A 17134-nucleotide genomic window follows, 5' to 3' on the forward strand; every position below is an offset into this window, starting at 1 on the left:
CCTGTACAACTCTAATTAAATTGATATCGTTAATTCACACAACAAAAAAACAAATTTAGCTAATCTAATTTTTGAGTTTTTTAGCCCTGAAACAGAGGCCACACATAACACTTGCTACATCTACAAGTTCAATGACATAATTTACAAATCAATTTTTAAAAAGCACAAAAAATGTTTGTACCACACAAGACTTATCGATTTGTTAATTGATTCATGATTTTTGATTCATCTTTAATGATACTTTGGTATAATCTGATCATAGACATGTGGTTACAGATTCGTGAAAGTTGCATTTCTTCTCAGCAGATTCGCCTCTTCTCACCAGCTCACACAGATGGAACAAGGAGGGTTGGTTATAAATATCTTTGGGAAGATCTCCACTGTTTCTCGTTTCGTCCTCTGTCCTCGTCTCCTTCTCATGACACATTGGATGAGAAAGCCAGAGGTCCCACCCCTCTGACATTCTTCTCCATTCGGTTTTGAGAAGGAGACGAAGAGAGAGGAGACAGGACGCAACGATTTGAAATCGAAATCTCCCTTTGTCTCACACAAGGGAAGAACAAACGACGAATCATCGAATCTGAATCGTCAGATTTGTAATCACATTTTCGGGCGGGATGATTGAAAGTTTGTTTTCGTGGACCAGTGACCACTGTTGAAAATCTGCATAGTATGTTTTATGGCTACTTTTATGACACGATCAGTAAAACATTTGAGCAATAATATAATTTTGACCATCGCTAAAGAAAAGAAAACTGATATGGAGCGACCATCGAGGTTTGTAACCAAAGCTTACCTTCTTTATTAGCTAAGACTCGCTAGCTATTACAGTAGCTTGCTAACGTAACGTCAGCCAGTAGTACGAGCTGACAGCACAGACTAGAGAAGTGTATTGGTTTGCTTGATCTTTAGTCTCGGAAATCCCAGACCTACATTGGTACATTGTGGGTGGCAACCCGTCTGTCTAGAGAGACTACTTGATCTTGCGAAATCTTGTCACTTATAAACGCGCTTGTTCGCGGTTTTTATTTATTTATTATTCTTTTTTTTTTTGACAGGAAGACAAAGCTTGTAAATTACTCAGATTTCCAGGACTTGGATGATGGTATGTCAAATCCAATGTATTTCATTAATCTATGGTGTAAATAGCCAGTTGGTGTTACAATTCCATTCTCCTTTTATGGTTTGTATGTAATCATGCGTTCCACTGTTTCTGATCATGTGAAACAGATGATGATTTTGCCTCTGTGAAAGCACCACCCAGCAAAAAAGCCAAGGAGAGTGTGAAAGAACCAGCACAGGAGAAAAGCAAGAAATCTTCAAGCAAGACCTCCAGTCAAGAGACTGGCTCACAGCCCATAGGCCACAAGGACAGGTAGGAAGTGGAATCAGAAACAAGCAGAAACAACCCTTAAAGGTTTGACTAACAACACTGTATATTCAATAGAATTTCTTGTTGTTTCTTTGTTCCTCAATAAATATGATGTGGAGACAAAAGTTATGAAACATTCTTAACAATTTTGTAGTGTGTGACCACGGCTATGCAAACAGAAGCATGCATGCAGAACACAAACACACTGAATGTCCTTGTTGCCCTCTGTCAGTGCCCCTTCACCTTATTCTGCACAGTGACAGATAAACAATAACAAATACCCAGTTGCAGGCAGTATTAGGGACACTGTGTCTAGATGGTGTATGTAATGACATCAGGCTGACCACTGGCCCAGAGAACTCCACAAATCAGTGCTCAAACTCAAATGAGTCTTTTAGCCAGACGCGTTGCTTGTGATCTGCCATGCATCAAATCACAAAAAGACACAATGTGTGGTGAATCATTGGCAAGGTCTCTGAGGCCAGTGGCAGTAAGGGTGTTTTGATGTGTCATGGTGATACAGAGTGACAGTGACTCTGAATGTAACCTTGTGATCAATCTGCTCTATGTTGATCAGTATTGTCTGTGAAACTTCAGCAGTGCAGCTCAGGATGACCAGAATTCCCCTACACATATCACGTGTTACATGTCAACTTTGTCACATGTCCCTTTGAAAAGGCTTTTAATGTATTAGAATTGTACCTGTGTTTTTCAGGAAACCATTGGATGAGAAGCTGTATGATAGAGATTTGGAAGCAGCTCTTACTTTGTCGTTGCTTAAAACCACAGAGATAAATGAGGAACACTGTTCTTATATTCCAGGTTTGCATTGGACTGTTGATTCTTTACAACTGGTGTTTGAAACATTGCTGTTCAACAGCAAAACAGCAATTTGGACTGGTTTGGTTCATTGGTAGATTCATCACAATGTGCACATTACATACAGTAGAGAAGAGATGACTCACATGTCTCACTCACTGTCAACAATTATTTGCAATTTAATTTAGTTTATCCTATTTATTTTTAGAAAGATATGTCAAGAATCAACCGCAAAGAGATGGTGAAAATCTGGATCCATCATTACGCCTTTCCAACTGCAGTGTGGACATGAACCATTTGGGTATTTATTTTTGATATCTAAAATGCATGTGCATGGGTGGTAATGCTACACATGCCCACCACTGACAAATCTATTTCATATTATTGGATCCCATGCCTTTACATCTCACAGACACTAGTGATCCCTTTGTGATTAGATAATCTCCTCCCATAGGCCTTGACCAGATCACGAATGATCGGGGATCCCCTTGCGCCCCCTCCAGACAGAGGAAGGCAGCCTCCAAGGCTACAGAGCAGCAAAGGAGCATGCTGAAGGATGGCGATGAGGACTACAATCCCAAAGGGACACCAGGTTGTCATAGCAACAAAATGGCATATGCTCTTTGTTTTTCTACATTCCAGGTGTATTTCATGACACACATTTGTTGTGTACTGTATACTGAATATTCCTTTCTATTCAGATTCAGAGAGTGATGCTGAATTCAGTGATCCAGCTGAAAGTGGTGATGATGATGAGTTCACAGTAAAGAAACCAGAGAAAAAGAAAAAAAACACAAAAGTGAAGACAGCCAAGAAGGAGCAACCAAAAGCTAAACCTCAGGCGGCCTCAAAGGAAGAAAAGCAGCCTTCAAAACCACCAAAAACCAAACCACATTTGACAGGTACTTATTAGCTTTAAGAACTATGAACTGCCATTCTAATAACTCAATCTCTTTATGTTCCCAGCCTGCAGAGTTTCAATCAAATTGTCCTTCTGTGCCTCACAGGGACTCCCAGTCTAAAAACTCCCACCTTAGGTAGAAGTCCAACTGCCAAGCCTGCTTCCGTGCCCAAGAGGTCCCCTGCCGCTTCTCCTGTCTCCAGACCTGCAGTCTCAGGCAGACCTGCAGTCTCTGGCAGTCCAGCAGGGGGCAGAATACCCAAGTGGAATCCTCCAGGTAAGACTGACTGAAAGGTCAAGGAGGTCATCGTAATCTCATAAGCAGGTGTAGGACTGCATGTTTGGAAACAAGGTTGTGCCTTGTATTCAGGCATTTTAAGACCCAGTTCACCCATTATTTTTCTCATACAACTTGTCATCAGGTCACGTTGGAAGAAGTCCCGGCTCATCACAGAGTGCCCCAGTGAAGTCTCCAGGGCAGGGTCTAAGACTTGGACTATCTCGCATGGTGCGGGTCAAATCCCTACACCCCAGTGTTGCTAGTCACTGACCCCACCTATCTATCAGTGAGGAGCTTTGTGCCTCTCTGCGTAATTGACAGTTGACTTTCAGGATTCCTTTTGTAATCCTCTAGATCTGTCTATTTTAAATAAGAGGCATTCACATTGTACTGTTAATTATTATTAGTCTGGTGTCATACATGCTCTCCTTTTATAACAGCTCATCTTTTGGACCATTTGACTTAACAAAGGTCAGTTCCGAACTTTTACTGTTATTCGGCCTAAAGCAAAGCCTTCAGATTTCAAACCCTTTGTGTCTTTTATTATTTCAGAGAGGTTTTTGTCTTCTGTCTGTTTAGTTTTCACTCAAACATGTAAAGAAATGGTGCAATGGCGCACTCTGCTGGATGTAATTATCTTAAAATGCAAAATTATCATTGTTAAAGTGGCAATCAGTAGTTGAATCAATAACAAAGCGGAGACCCTGCCCCTGTTTCGGTAAAAGCTGAGGGATGAGGCTGGAGAAATGTAACCACTCTGAAATTCATAGATAGAGCTGTGGATGCAAGGACTGACCATCCATGATATCAAAACTAGTTTTAACCATGTTTTGAGGCTATATACCCAAAGTGCAAAAACTGGTTGAATCAACTTTATTTTCACGCCATTTCAACCAAAAAAAATCTATGTGATGAAGTTGAATCAACGTGGAAAACTGATTGGATTTTCAAAAAGTCAAGGTAAGGGTATTTCATAATTTTTTTTCACCCAACTTTTAACCTAAAACGACATGACATTTGCTGTTAATTTCATGTTAAATTCACGTTAGTTGTCAACTAAACTAAATGTACATCAAAACGAGAAGTTGAACTGAAGGCTGTGCCCAGTGGGTAGTGTTTGCATTTAATGTATTAACAAACATTGGGAGTAAAACAGCTTATATTTTGGGGTCTGATGGGGTATATGACCATTGAACTAACCTCATGAGCCATTTATTTATAAGTTATATTCTTCAAGAATCAATGGGCTAATATCATTAATTTTAAAAGTAAAATAATGGATGTAGCAACTACAGAATGCCCCTTTATACAACGTTTTACCTTGATTTTATGAAAATCCAGTAGAATAGGCTATGTACGTGTTCTATTTGTGTTTAAAGCTTTGTGGATTTTGTTTGTTTAGCGAAAGCTTTGTACAATGTGTAAATATAAAACATTAAAGATTCAATAGAAACTATAACTTTTTATGTGGTGAGCATGTTTCCAGTATAGCCTGTATAGGTCTAATGAGTTTGTTCAGCATCTCCGTGTGTTGTGGAACATTGTGGACAGCTACTTTTTGAGTGAATGATAATTCTCATTGCTCCCAAAACCAGAAATGGAAAGTGAATCACCAAAGATTATAATGATTTTTTTTGCGTTACATAATGAGTTGTTTTACGTGTTGATTTCACTTTTAGCGCTGATCAGTCAACAGCGCGCCGGCGTCAGTCCGAATGTATCTCCATTACGACATCATGAAATCACAATGACATGACGCGTATGTATGCATAGTCATTTTGACCATTGCGTTTGACTGAGTTCAATATTTAGTTTACTCTGTTACCTTGCAGCAGTAAACACCGGACATGAGCGAAGTAAATCCATCCAATGAGCGAAAGTAAGTGTGAATTAGTTGTATGACTTCCATTTCTGATTTTGTTTATCAATCTTTTTTTTTTTACCGTGAATTTGCCAAATTTTCTAGTGCGTTTCCAATTTTTTCATTCTATTGCTGTGTTATTTACTCAAATCTACTATACAAACATCAAAAGGGATAATGGACAAATGGGATCAAAAACTATCCACAAAAGATCACTCCACTATTTTTTACAAAAAAAGCCATGTATGTCATATCTTCAGAGACTCCATAAACATCTCAAGTTGATGACTTTTCTGTTTTCGATAGGAAAGAAATGAAAAAGAAGTTGAAGAGATTTATTGAAAACAGGAACCAACATCTCCCGTTGTTGAAAAAGGTAATGTATTTCTCTTGACATTTACAATATAGACATTTAGCAGACACTCTTAGATCATATCTTGGCCACTTGAGATCAGCCCACAATCCAACAGTCAGAGTTGCCTAACAAAACTCCAGCTTTGGATCCAACCAGGCCTACCACAGGAAGAAGGTAAGCTTACCATCAATCTGAAGCCCTACCCCCAGCTACATCTCAATCCTCTAGCAATTAAAAAAACACATTGATTGATATCTGAGTAGCACAGTCTCTGTCTCTGCACATTCTGAATTCTATGTGCAATGCTGCAGTCCCAAATAAATTAAACAATAGTCCATATCCTCTGAGTGGGATCTGCTGTAGGCTACCTGGGATTTGGGATAAAAAATAGCTGGACAACTGGAGGACAGGATATAAAATGTGGAATGGGAAAAAAGCCACCACATAAAATTAACAAGAACAGGAGTGTGGGAGACTTCCTGATCCAGTGGTGCTAATTCATTGCCTGTATAATACCAATGAGAGGAAGCCTGAAACCAAAGGCATGAATATGAAATAGTGAGAGATTATGAATTCCCTCTACATGCCATGCACTCAGGAAACATCTCTGTGCTACTGGAGATGTTGTTATACAGACTGCGCCTCTGATCAAATGTCTATTTAGGGCTGCTGGCTGCGGCACGATCTACCTCAAACTCTGGAACATGTACTGTCAGAACTCAGCCAGGGCTGATGATGAAAGCTACACAGGCCAAGTCTGTCTGTCCCCGGCCTTTTCTGGGACACAAGGATGGTGACAAGGTTAAGACTCCAAAAAAGGCTGATTTACTAATGCCTGTTAAGACATTCTCTGGATCAGCAGTGAAGAGGTGGTTGTTATTGAATGCTCTTAATTATTGTCGGATTTACCTTGGACTTGATCATAGAAATTCAAACTGCATGAAGTGCATTTGGTTTGTGTGTGGAGGTCTAAACAATAGAGATGTAGGCTTGGCCACTGTGTTTTAGTTATATTGCTATAGTTAACACTGCATTGTGTGCTCTCAGGGTTGTGTAGCTATTGATGTCCACCACAGTGCTTATGCTCCTAGCTCTGTTCCTTCCAGAGTGGTTTTCCTCTCTGTGTCTCTGTGGCTGTCAGTCCAGGGCAGGGTTTTTAGCCTGATCTGGATTAGACCAGTGGGTGGTCCCTCCTTACTCCTTAGCCTTGGATGCCTCCTACTACTAAAGTTAGAGAATAAACACCCACCAACAACAACACAGGTCTACTGGTGCACTCCATCATGCTGCAGGAAAAACACACCTTTGTTTCCACTAGAAAATAAAAAGGCCTATCCTTCACCTTTGCAAAATTGTTTCCAGTTAGTCTAGTGTTATAAGCCCCAAAATATTGTCAAATAATCAATGGTATTTTATGCACTGTGGACAATGAACCTTTGCCCAATTACCTCAACCGCACTGTTGGGTATAACTGCTACACTGCATTAAGAAGTCAGTCTTCATTAAAAAAAATCTGGGTTTAGCCTATAGCCATGAACAGATTAAGGCTGGAGGCTTACTAGTGAGGACTGGTTGTGACTATAGGCTTCTTCAATATCGTGGACTGAAGCTGGAAATCATATCACCATGGAGACTGCAGCTTGTGTAATGGCAAAAAAAACATATATGGATGGTATGTCAAAGGTGAGAGAAATACACTGGGTAGCAATTGAAAGAAAACAGCTATTTTCTGTTAGCACTGATAAAAACATGTTATGAAACAACTACTGTTATGTAGTCGTGTCTACCCCCGAGATGACTGACCGTGCCGACGTAGGCTTCAGTAGAACATACTGTACCACCCACTTCACGCTTGGGGTATGTAGGATGAATCATGTGAAAGTGTAGATGCCTCTCCTCCACATCTCAAAGGATTCTCCACTCTGGATGAGCTAGCACATGGTTTGCCTTGATGTGTAAATCACTTTCAATTATAAGGTGCGCGTGCGTGCGTTCGTTTTTTTTTTTTTACAATATCTGTACCAGAAGTTCTCACAAGAATGGTAAACCAACTACAATTTTGAGAAGTGAGGACATTCCTGTCCTCACTTATGAAAAGGCTGTTTTAGGTTAAGGGTTAGGGAAAACAGGATTTTGAATGGCAATTAATTGTTGGTCCCCCAACAATTATAGGAAGACACAGCGGTGTGTGTGTGTGTGTGTGTGTGTGTGATTAAAAACGGATCCAATGATTAAACATTTGATGATTTAGTACTGTTTTTTGACAATTGCATGTTTACAACCTAAAGATCTTTACAAATGTAAAGCTGTTGTGGTGTCATTCAATATTCCATGTTTAATGTGGTTATTTTGATGGTACCTTCGTGGGAGACTAAAGTGAAGTAGTAATCATTAGCCTCAGATGTGTGGTTGCTATTCAGCAGTGTTGCTCTGAGTTTCAGTTCACGGACAGTGAGTCTGACACGTGAGCGTTGATCCAGTGTAGGTGCATCTCATTCTCTTCAGTAGGCCTACACAGTGAGATAAAAGCCGCGAAGACTCAACTCAAGGATTTTGCGATTTAAGAAAAAAATGGTGTCATACACGGGCTAAAGAGAGGGGATTTGTTGTTGTTTGAGCTTGGTCACAAACGGTCGACGGATTTTGTTTTGCTGGGGGACTTGGCAAATACTGTACATGGTTCTATAAGCTACCAGCTACATAACGGTTTTACGCGCAATATTGATTCTTATGCCTGGAAAGTTATGTATGCGGTACCAGAGGACTCTGTGTGGAGTTGGACAGTTGAATGAATTGACAAGCAATCTATACCGGGTGTCCAAGGCTTGTCGATGTGGAATAAACTGTGACCCTAGAATACCCTAACCGGTGGCTCTCCGACGATATGGGCGTCAGTCTAACAACAGCTTGCACACTCTCCATAATCTTCGGCCGACAAAGCATTTTTATGCATCTACAGTCCGTTCATTACTATTCAGCAGCACTACTCTGCAGTTACCACCGAGCCCCAACGTCGTTTTGATGCAAAGCGGAATATTGGTTTCTGCGTTTACTCGGGAATAAAATTGAGCCTGGGAATGTTTTCAAGCTGTGCGCTCACGTGGACCAACTAGGAGTGACTCTCGATGATAATTGGAATTCACCCGGGTTATAACGCAATGTTTCCAGAAATTCATATCAAGGTGAGGTTTAAACAAATTCAACATGGTCTTTTTTGCATTTTGTTTTAGTTCACAGTACTGTATTTGGAACCTCTGCACTTTCATCGCTAACTTTAAGTGTACTGTACAGACTGTACTTAGGTCTGAAAACACTTTCCAACTGTTTTCAGAATCAGATGTCAATGCATTGACACAATTACTCCCATGGTTTCATGGTTCCACTGACCTTCAGATGGACTAACCCACTTCAATCCCCATGATCTACAGCTTGGTGTGCTCAGGAATGGATCATTGGCTTCCTGGGGTCTACTGGGTTAATATGATTTGTTTGTCACAGCTGACACCTAGCTGGTGTCAGCACTGGATTCACAATATATTTGGGCTACTGCACATTTTTATATTGCAGTATTCAAAAATGGGCTTAATGTGTCTACTGTAGCCATAGTGGAATACCCCCCCCCCCCCCTCCCCTTTTAGAACTAGAATCATCGCTAGTTCTAAAAATACATTGTAATTTAATTAGGACGTTGGCCTTCATAGATTTTCTATATGCAGTCGGTGTGTGTGTGCGCACGTGTGAGTGCTGGGGCCAAGCAAAATCACGTGTGCCTATGTGTAGGTGTGTGCACGAGTGTGTCCATCTTCACCACGCGCATATTATATGACATCCTTTTCTCCATCCAATCCCCACAGACAGGGAAGCCCGATGACTACTCCCAGCAACACAAACTCCAACCTGAATGCACACGCCTTGGGTCCAGCCGGGCCTACCAGCAGCAGCAGGTAAACCTACTCCCTGGTCCTCCAGTATTCTGCTCTTGTCTGTGGGTGTGCGGGGGAATACGATTAATGTGTCATGATCTGGTCGTGTGGGGGAATACTGTATGACGGAACAGCCTAGCACGCACCTCTGAAAAGACGGAGCAGGGTAGTTATCACCAGTTAGTCCCTGCTGATTGGATCCTGAGTTTTAAGATGAAAAGTAATTTGCCTTATCCCAAAGGATTCAATGGCCTAAATAACAGTGTGAAAACGTGCCTGCCGGGTGCAGAGGTAACTGTCTTCGGTACCATGTTGCTATATATAGCTCTTTATGAATAATTAATCTTGCAGAGACTGCAGTAAAGCCCTGGATATTAAACAGTGCGTTCTATTAATAGAAATTCTCCTCTCGATTTGGCAGCGCTGTTTCAGTTCAAATCAATAAGGCCAAGAGAGCCATACTACTGTGACTACAGCACAGCTCTATCATTCAGTCAGAGGTGGTGCCCTGGTATAACCTAGCCTTTTTGGGCAGCTTTTGAGAGGATGTGTTACATAGAGTACCGAGAAAGACTAGTAGCCTATAAACAAAGAGAGAGTGAAGGAAAAATAAATGGAGAGAGAGAGAGACTCCGAGTCGGGCTGCAGTGAAAGCTTCTGTCGAAAAGCAGACCTCCAAGGCTTTAGACCCTGCTTCACTCTCGCCCTTGCAGGCCTTTCTGGGCACCACAGGCTACTTGCTGCCTCATTACTGAATCAGCAGGAAAACCTGAAACACCCAGTGCCTCCAACCTCGTTATGTAACAACACCTGTATTATCTCTGTAGATTTAACCTGGATGACCCTCTAAATGTGGGTCCTTCTCTCTCTGCCTCCCTCTCTCTCTTGTTCTGGCTGTAGAACTGTGGCTCGGGCAAAGGCACCCTGCCCAAGCTGGATACTAAGCCCTTGGTTGTAAACAATGTCAAGTACCATCACCTGTCCGAATGCATCCTGCCCAACATCACCAGCAAGGGCCTGCAGAACACCTGTGATAGGCAGCTTTCAGGAACTAGACACCAGGAAAGCTTCCAGGTGAGTCCTTGTTACAATTAGTCTAATCTCTTGGTATTATGTACTTAGAGCCTAGTATATTGAAGCAATGAAACATTCTGATGAGAAATTAGAAGTGTTAAATTGTTACCATGCAAAACCTCTGCAACTAGTTAGTTTCCTGAATGTTTTACAATTGACAGGATGAGAGATCACAGAGCTCCACAGTGGAGAGTCTGCCAGAGTCCATCAACAGGAAGAACAATCAGGAGCAGGAGAGGAATATTGAGGGACACAATCTGCCCATGTCTCCTGCAGGTGTGTGGGCTAAGGGTAGGACTAGGTCTGAGTAGGAGTTGGAGAGTAGGGAAGCATTGGTGGAAGGTGCTGGTGTTGGCGATTTAGTATTGGCAATTCTAAAGGAGAAAGAGTTTTCTGTCCCTTGATCTTATTTAATCAGGAAGAAACAAATGCAAACTGGGATTTGCTGACAGAATTTCTTTTCCCTCCTATACAGAGGTCCTGAAGGTGTTCAAAGATCGTCTGACTGAGCATGAGCAGGAGGAGATCATGGACTACTCCGAGGTCTGGTACCTGGGCCTGGATGCCAAGAAGATGGAGGGTTCCCCCAGCCTGCCCCATAACTCTGGCTACGACGATGAGAGTGGAGGCTATCTGAAGGTAACATAAAAATGGGCACAAAGATAGCAGTAAAGAAGCTCTGTGAATTTCAGAACCAGTTTTAGTGCTATATAGAGTAAAGTTTTTGCAGTATTGCTTTAAAGTAAATGATGCCCTTTTTTCTGCAGGTCGCGCATGACCACATAGGCTTCCGGTTTGAGGTGCTCGAGGTGATCGGAAAAGGATCCTTCGGACAGGTCCTGAAGTGCCTGGACCACAAGACCAATGAACTTGTCGCCATCAAGGTCATTCGCAACAAGAAAAGGTGACTAACACCACTAGCTAGCTAGCATATCATAGCACAGCTGGGTTGTCAAATACCAACCTTTCACTAATAACATGTTATGACACGCTATGACACATGTTAAAACACTGCTTCTCTGTTATGATTGTCTGCAGGTTCCACCACCAGGCCATGGTGGAGTTGAAGGTCCTGGATGCGTTGAGACGGAAGGACAGAGACAACCAACACAACGTCATTCACATGAAGGAGCACTTCTACTTCCGGAACCATCTCTGCATCTCCTTCGAGCTCCTGGGGTAGGATTGACGGACACTGTAGGGCCAAATATAAGATCATATTCAGAAATACAATAATACCTTTTTGTTATTTGTTTATTTAGTTCAGGAGAGAATACTTCTGCTATATTTCATCCACAGGAGGTAAACATGTAGTATGGAGATTATTTGGGCATTTCAATCTAAAGGATGTTTGCTTATCGTTGACCGTGCAGAGTGAACCTGTACGAACTCATCAAGAAGAACAACTTCCAGGGCTTCAGCCAGATCCTGGTGCGCCGCTTTGCCTACTCCCTCCTCAAGTGCCTGCAGATGCTGCACAAAGAGAAGATCATCCACTGTGACCTGAAACCGGTAGGACCCCTAGCCATGACCTTTAACCCCTAACAACCTTGACATTACTTATTGAAAAGTGAAGCATATTTGCACACATATTCATTGTTGGTTCAGTATAATGGTGCCACAGGAGATAGAGAGGATATGCTCACACTTGGGTATTTATTTTCCAGGAAAACATCCTTCTGTCACACAAAGGCCAAGGCAACATCAAGGTCATTGACTTTGGCTCCAGCTGCTACGAGCAGCAGAGAGGCGAGTGTCTTAGTTTGTAGGTTTCCTAATGTAAGGTTAGAGCAAGTAGGCAAACAGGGGGCACAAACTCATTATAGTATCACATTATAGCATACCTAATTCCTGGCTCTCCTCCGCCACAGTTTACACCTACATCCAGAGCCGCTTCTACCGTTCCCCAGAGGTGCTCCTGGGCCATCCCTACAGCATGGCCATTGACATGTGGAGCTTTGGCTGCATCCTGGCTGAGCTCTACACTGGCTTCCCCCTCTTCCCTGGGGAGAGTGAGGTGGAGCAGATTGCCTGCATCATGGAGGTACCTACCTAGTACCTACAATACCATGTTCTATTTGTTAATGGCTCTTTCAACCTTGTGGTTTGGCAACGGTGATGTATTACTCAGTGTGCGTGTTCACCTGATTTGTTCTTAGGTGCTGGGAATGCCTCCAAATGATTTCTTGTCGACAGCGACCAGGAAAAGGCATTTTTTTGGTAAGTGTTTTTGATCTAATACAGTCACATGGTTTTCTCTTTGACTGTTTGATTGAAATTCTGTTTAACTGAGACCTTTCACTTCTACTGATGTACCAATAGGATCACAGTTAAATGTATACATTTCTGACATAGGGATTTGCATAATTTTAGTGTCAGAGGATGTTTAAGCAATAAGCCTGAGGGAGTGTGGTATATTGGCCATGTAACACAGCTGAGGGTTGTTCTTAGGCACAACGTGAAAGGGAGTGCCTGGATACAGCCCTTAGCTGTGGTATATTGACCATATACCACAAACCCCAGAGTTGCCTTATTGCAATTATAAACTGGTTACCAACATAAATAGAACAGTAAACAAGTATGTTTACGTCACAACCGTGGTATATAGTCTGATATACACATGGCTGAAATGCTGTTTCAGCCAATCAGCATCCAGGACCCAAACTACCCGGTTTATAATTCTTAGTAAGAGATCCTCTTGTTGATTAATCACTGGTTGGGATTGTGCAGATTCCAAGGGCAACCCCAGGAACATCACCAACAGCAGGGGGAGAAAGAGACAGCCCAACTCCAAGGATCTGGCCAGTGTCCTGAAGACCAACGATCCTGTCTTTCTGGATTTCATCAAACACTGTCTCACGTACGTACTGTGCATACTGTACACCTGTCAATAACACAGCCATAGAATTACCCAATCTCAAATACTACTAATACTAAGGAGTCATGTGAAGCGAGCCCTCTTTCGCATTATTATTGACTTAAGTTTATTTACCGTTTACTCCTCCAGGTGAGGCCGATTTGAGATTGAAATCTACAAGGAAGCCCAGTGTGGGGTTTTACCTTTGGTTCTCTCTGGGAGAATCTCATTTGCATACTCCTCACTTCCTCTCTTCTCTCTCCTCGCCTCCATCTCAAAACCCAATGGAGGAGAAGGTCAGAGGGGAGGGACCTCTGACAGAGCACGCGTGGTGTATGCAATTGAGATTCTCCCTCTGACTGACTCTCTGCTCTCTTCTCTCTGTCAGGTGGGACCCTAAGAAGCGCATGACGCCTGACGAGGCCATGCAACATGAGTGGATCCAGGGGGCCCGCTCCAACAAGTTTCGGCCCAAGACCAGTACCGTGAGAAGACCCAGGGAGAGCTTGAGCAACGTGGAGAACAACAAGAACAACAAGATAGAGCAGCACATTCCCAACAAACCAGCCCTCATCAACAAGATAGGTAAGAGGAGCAGTCATCTACCATACCATAAAAAATGCACTAGGCATTTTTTGGACTTTGAGAGTGGCAAATTGACACAAAGAATACATTTTCTCCACATCTCTATGATTGACATGAAGTAACAGGCATCTTACTTCCGCCTTTCTGACGCAGTTGACAAGGCATTCTACAGCCCGTTCTCCAACGCCACAGACAGGCCCAAGAGAGAGAACTCTGTGAAGCTGGCGTCCGCCGAGCGCTTGCGTCCGATCGGGGCTTCGGCCGAGGGCCAGATGGGCGAGGGCAGGACCAAGAGCACCAGGGCTGTTAGCAGCAGCAAGCAGGAGGTATCTAGGGAGAGATCAGTCCACATCGTCATCAGACCCCAGCTGGAGTACACTGCAGACGCAGACAGGGACAGTCTGGAGCCCCAGCAGGGCCTGTCCCCCATCACATGAAGGCCCCAGGGACAGAGGGCTTGGGGCTGGGAGGGGGTTGAGGGGAGGGGGGATGCATAGGTCACATCAGGGTTAATATCATCAGAGGTCAAACATAAGACACATATTAATAACATTAAATGGGGGTCATGGTTGGAGTGTATCCTGTTTTGTAGATGTAGGGGGTCATCAATTTGTTATATATGTGCTGCAATATAGAATATATTTCCTAGTCCAACGGTATGTTTAGCGCTTGGACTCTGTCTCGCTGCAGGAGAGGTCTTTGGAACACAGAGTCTTTGGGTAGAGTTAAATGAGCTGTGTATCAGCAAATGTTGGTCTTCTCTGGTATTGCAGTAGTCACAAATGGGCTTATTGCGTCTAGAATGTGGCCACATTCACTTGTCATAAGCTTGGAAAGTAGCACAGGTCACTTGCATTAGTTTAAAATGGCTGAGAGATTCTGTGAGGTGGGATCCCTCGGCTTAGAACCCAGATCAATGCCCAGAGTTGGCTGTTTTCCACTGTAGGTATAGCCAGGTTAGGCCGAGCCACATTTACTGTCATTTTGCCAGAGGTTTAAAGCTCTTTGAATAGGCTAAATCCCTGCATGTTTTCTACTAGAATTGAAGTTTTGGCTTTGATAACACGGATGTCTGACCCAAAATATACATAGGTTAAGCCCCGGCCCACGTGTTTGCACTGCAATACGCATGGCAAGCCCAAGGAGTTGCCCGTGCCATGGATGTGATGTTTAAGGCACGAAGCATCTCCCATGCACAGAGATGATGGTGATAGTGGAAAAACGTTAAGCACTAGTGTGCACAAACTGATCTAGAGATTACTCAGAGTTTACCATGTTTATGGAGTTTGACTTTGACTCAATCATTTGTGGTTGTTGACCATAGTATTATTGGTATTGTTTCATTACTAGTTTATTATGAAGATTCATAAAACTCTAGGTGTTACTGAATAAAATGACAATCACTTGTAAGTCAGTGAAAGGGCTGTCGAGCTGACAACTGTTAGCTCAAAAACAGGCCCCTCAAGTGGTCAATGAAAAGGAATGTTATTTTCATGACCTGAAATGCCAAGCTTGGACTGGGATTGGATGGTTTGATATTCTTCATACGTCATTGTCATATACAAAGTTTCCCAGTGTCTACAAAACAGGAATATTCTGACCAGTGATCCTCACCACTTGTTATTCAAATGTGCTTTTCAGCATCCAAAGTAACTTCTCTCTGACCCACAATGCATCGTCTGTTTTTACCCCTCACACAAACATAGTTCTTAAAAAGCTTTTAATTCCTCATCAAAGCAGTTCCATATATTTTGATTAAATTCTTTTACCTTGACAAAAGGACAATTTGCTACAATGTTCAGCTTTCTTCAATAAAACCTGGGCCAAATGAAGGAAGGTAGCTTTTTTGTTCTCTGTAAGCTTCTTTTTAAGGAAACTGGTGCTGTTGCTTTTCACATGCTCCAGTTAGAGAAAGTAATTTTAAAACAGTGTTTTTATATTTGTAACATGATCAGAAATTGTTTATATTTCCTTTTGAACAGTACATAATTTAATGTACGTTTTACAATTTTGTTATGATTAACTTATTGGTTTAAGGTGTGACCTGTATATGAAATATTTGTGGTAATAAACTCAGCAAAAAAAGAAACGTCCTCTCAGTGTCAACTGCGTTTATTTTCAGCAAACTTAACATGTGTGAATATTTGTATGAACATAAGATTCAACAGCTGAGACATAAACTGAACAAGTTCCACAGACATGTGACTAACATAAATGGAATAATGTGTCTTTGAACAAAGGGGGGGTCAAAATGAAAAGTAACAGTCAGTATCTGGTGTGGCCACCAGCTGCATTAAGTACTGCAGTGCATCTCATCATGGACTGCACCAGATTTGCCAGTTCTTGCTGTGAGATGTTACCCCACTCTTCCACCAAGGCACCTACAGGTTCCTGGACATTTCTGGGGGGGAATGGCCCTAGCCCTCACCCTCCGATCCAACAGGTCCCAGACGTGCTCAATGGGATTGAGATCCGGGCTCTTCACTGGCCATGGCACAACACTGACATTCCTGTCTTGCAGGAAATCACGCAGAGAACGAGCAGTATGGCTGGTGGCATTGTCATGCTGGAGGGTCATGTCAGGATGAGCCTGCAGGAAGAGTACCTTGGTGAGACAAAACCGTGACTCGTCAGTGAAGAGCACTTTTTGCCAGTCCTGTCTGGTCCAGCGACTGAGGGTTTGTGCCCATAGACAACGTTGTTGCCGGTGATGTCTGGTGAGGACCTGCCTTACTACAGGCCTACAAGCCCTCAGTCCAGCCTCTCTCAGCCTATTGCGGACAGTCTGAGCACCGATGGAGGGATTATGCGTTCCTGGTGTAACTCGGGAAGTTGTTGTTGCCATCCTCTAACTTTCCTGCAGGTGTGATGTTCGGATGTACCGATCCTGTGCAGGTGTTGTCAGCTGTCCGTCCCGTCTCACAGTATGGACATGCAATTTATTGCCCTGGCCACATCTGCAGTCCTCATGCCTCCTTGCAGCATGCAAGGCACTTTCACGCAGCTGAGGCACGCAGCTGAGGCACAGCTAAGGCACGTTCACACAGATGAACAGGAACCCTGGGCATCTTTCTTTTGTTTTTTTTCAGAGTCAGTAGAAAGGCCTC

General features: G+C 42.8%; 2 protein-coding genes across 3 annotated transcripts; both read left to right on the forward strand.

The window, feature by feature from the left end:
• Nucleotides 1-315: 315 nt before the first annotated feature.
• Nucleotides 316-4831, forward strand: LOC129865000 (RAD51-associated protein 1-like). The gene is made up of 9 exons (XM_055937384.1): nt 316-777; nt 1059-1105; nt 1231-1375; nt 2088-2194; nt 2400-2492; nt 2646-2783; nt 2893-3093; nt 3199-3369; nt 3515-4831. Exons 1-9 carry the CDS (start codon nt 680-682, stop codon nt 3640-3642), a joined length of 1128 nt encoding a protein of 375 aa, XP_055793359.1. The 5' UTR covers nt 316-679; the 3' UTR covers nt 3643-4831.
• An 84-nt stretch (nt 4832-4915) lies between these two features.
• Nucleotides 4916-16120, forward strand: LOC129864999 (dual specificity tyrosine-phosphorylation-regulated kinase 4-like). 2 transcript variants are annotated; one of them, XM_055937382.1, is made up of 15 exons: nt 4916-5251; nt 5540-5609; nt 9443-9532; nt 10412-10585; nt 10747-10861; nt 11061-11224; nt 11353-11489; nt 11624-11764; nt 11959-12097; nt 12253-12334; nt 12457-12629; nt 12745-12805; nt 13316-13445; nt 13831-14027; nt 14181-16120. In XM_055937382.1, the coding sequence occupies exons 1-15, from the start codon at nt 5220-5222 to the stop codon at nt 14462-14464; spliced, it is 1989 nt and encodes a 662-aa protein (XP_055793357.1). In that variant the 5' UTR covers nt 4916-5219; the 3' UTR covers nt 14465-16120. The 2 variants fall into 2 exon arrangements, with proteins under 2 accessions (XP_055793357.1, XP_055793358.1); XM_055937383.1 differs by lacking the exons at nt 4916-5251; nt 5540-5609 and adding an exon at nt 7498-8770.
• The last annotated feature ends 1014 nt before the right edge of the window (nt 16121-17134 follow it).

The sequence above is a fragment of the Salvelinus fontinalis genome, chromosome 11 (genome assembly GCF_029448725.1).
Source record: "Salvelinus fontinalis isolate EN_2023a chromosome 11, ASM2944872v1, whole genome shotgun sequence".
Classification (NCBI taxonomy): Eukaryota; Metazoa; Chordata; class Actinopteri; order Salmoniformes; family Salmonidae; genus Salvelinus; species Salvelinus fontinalis.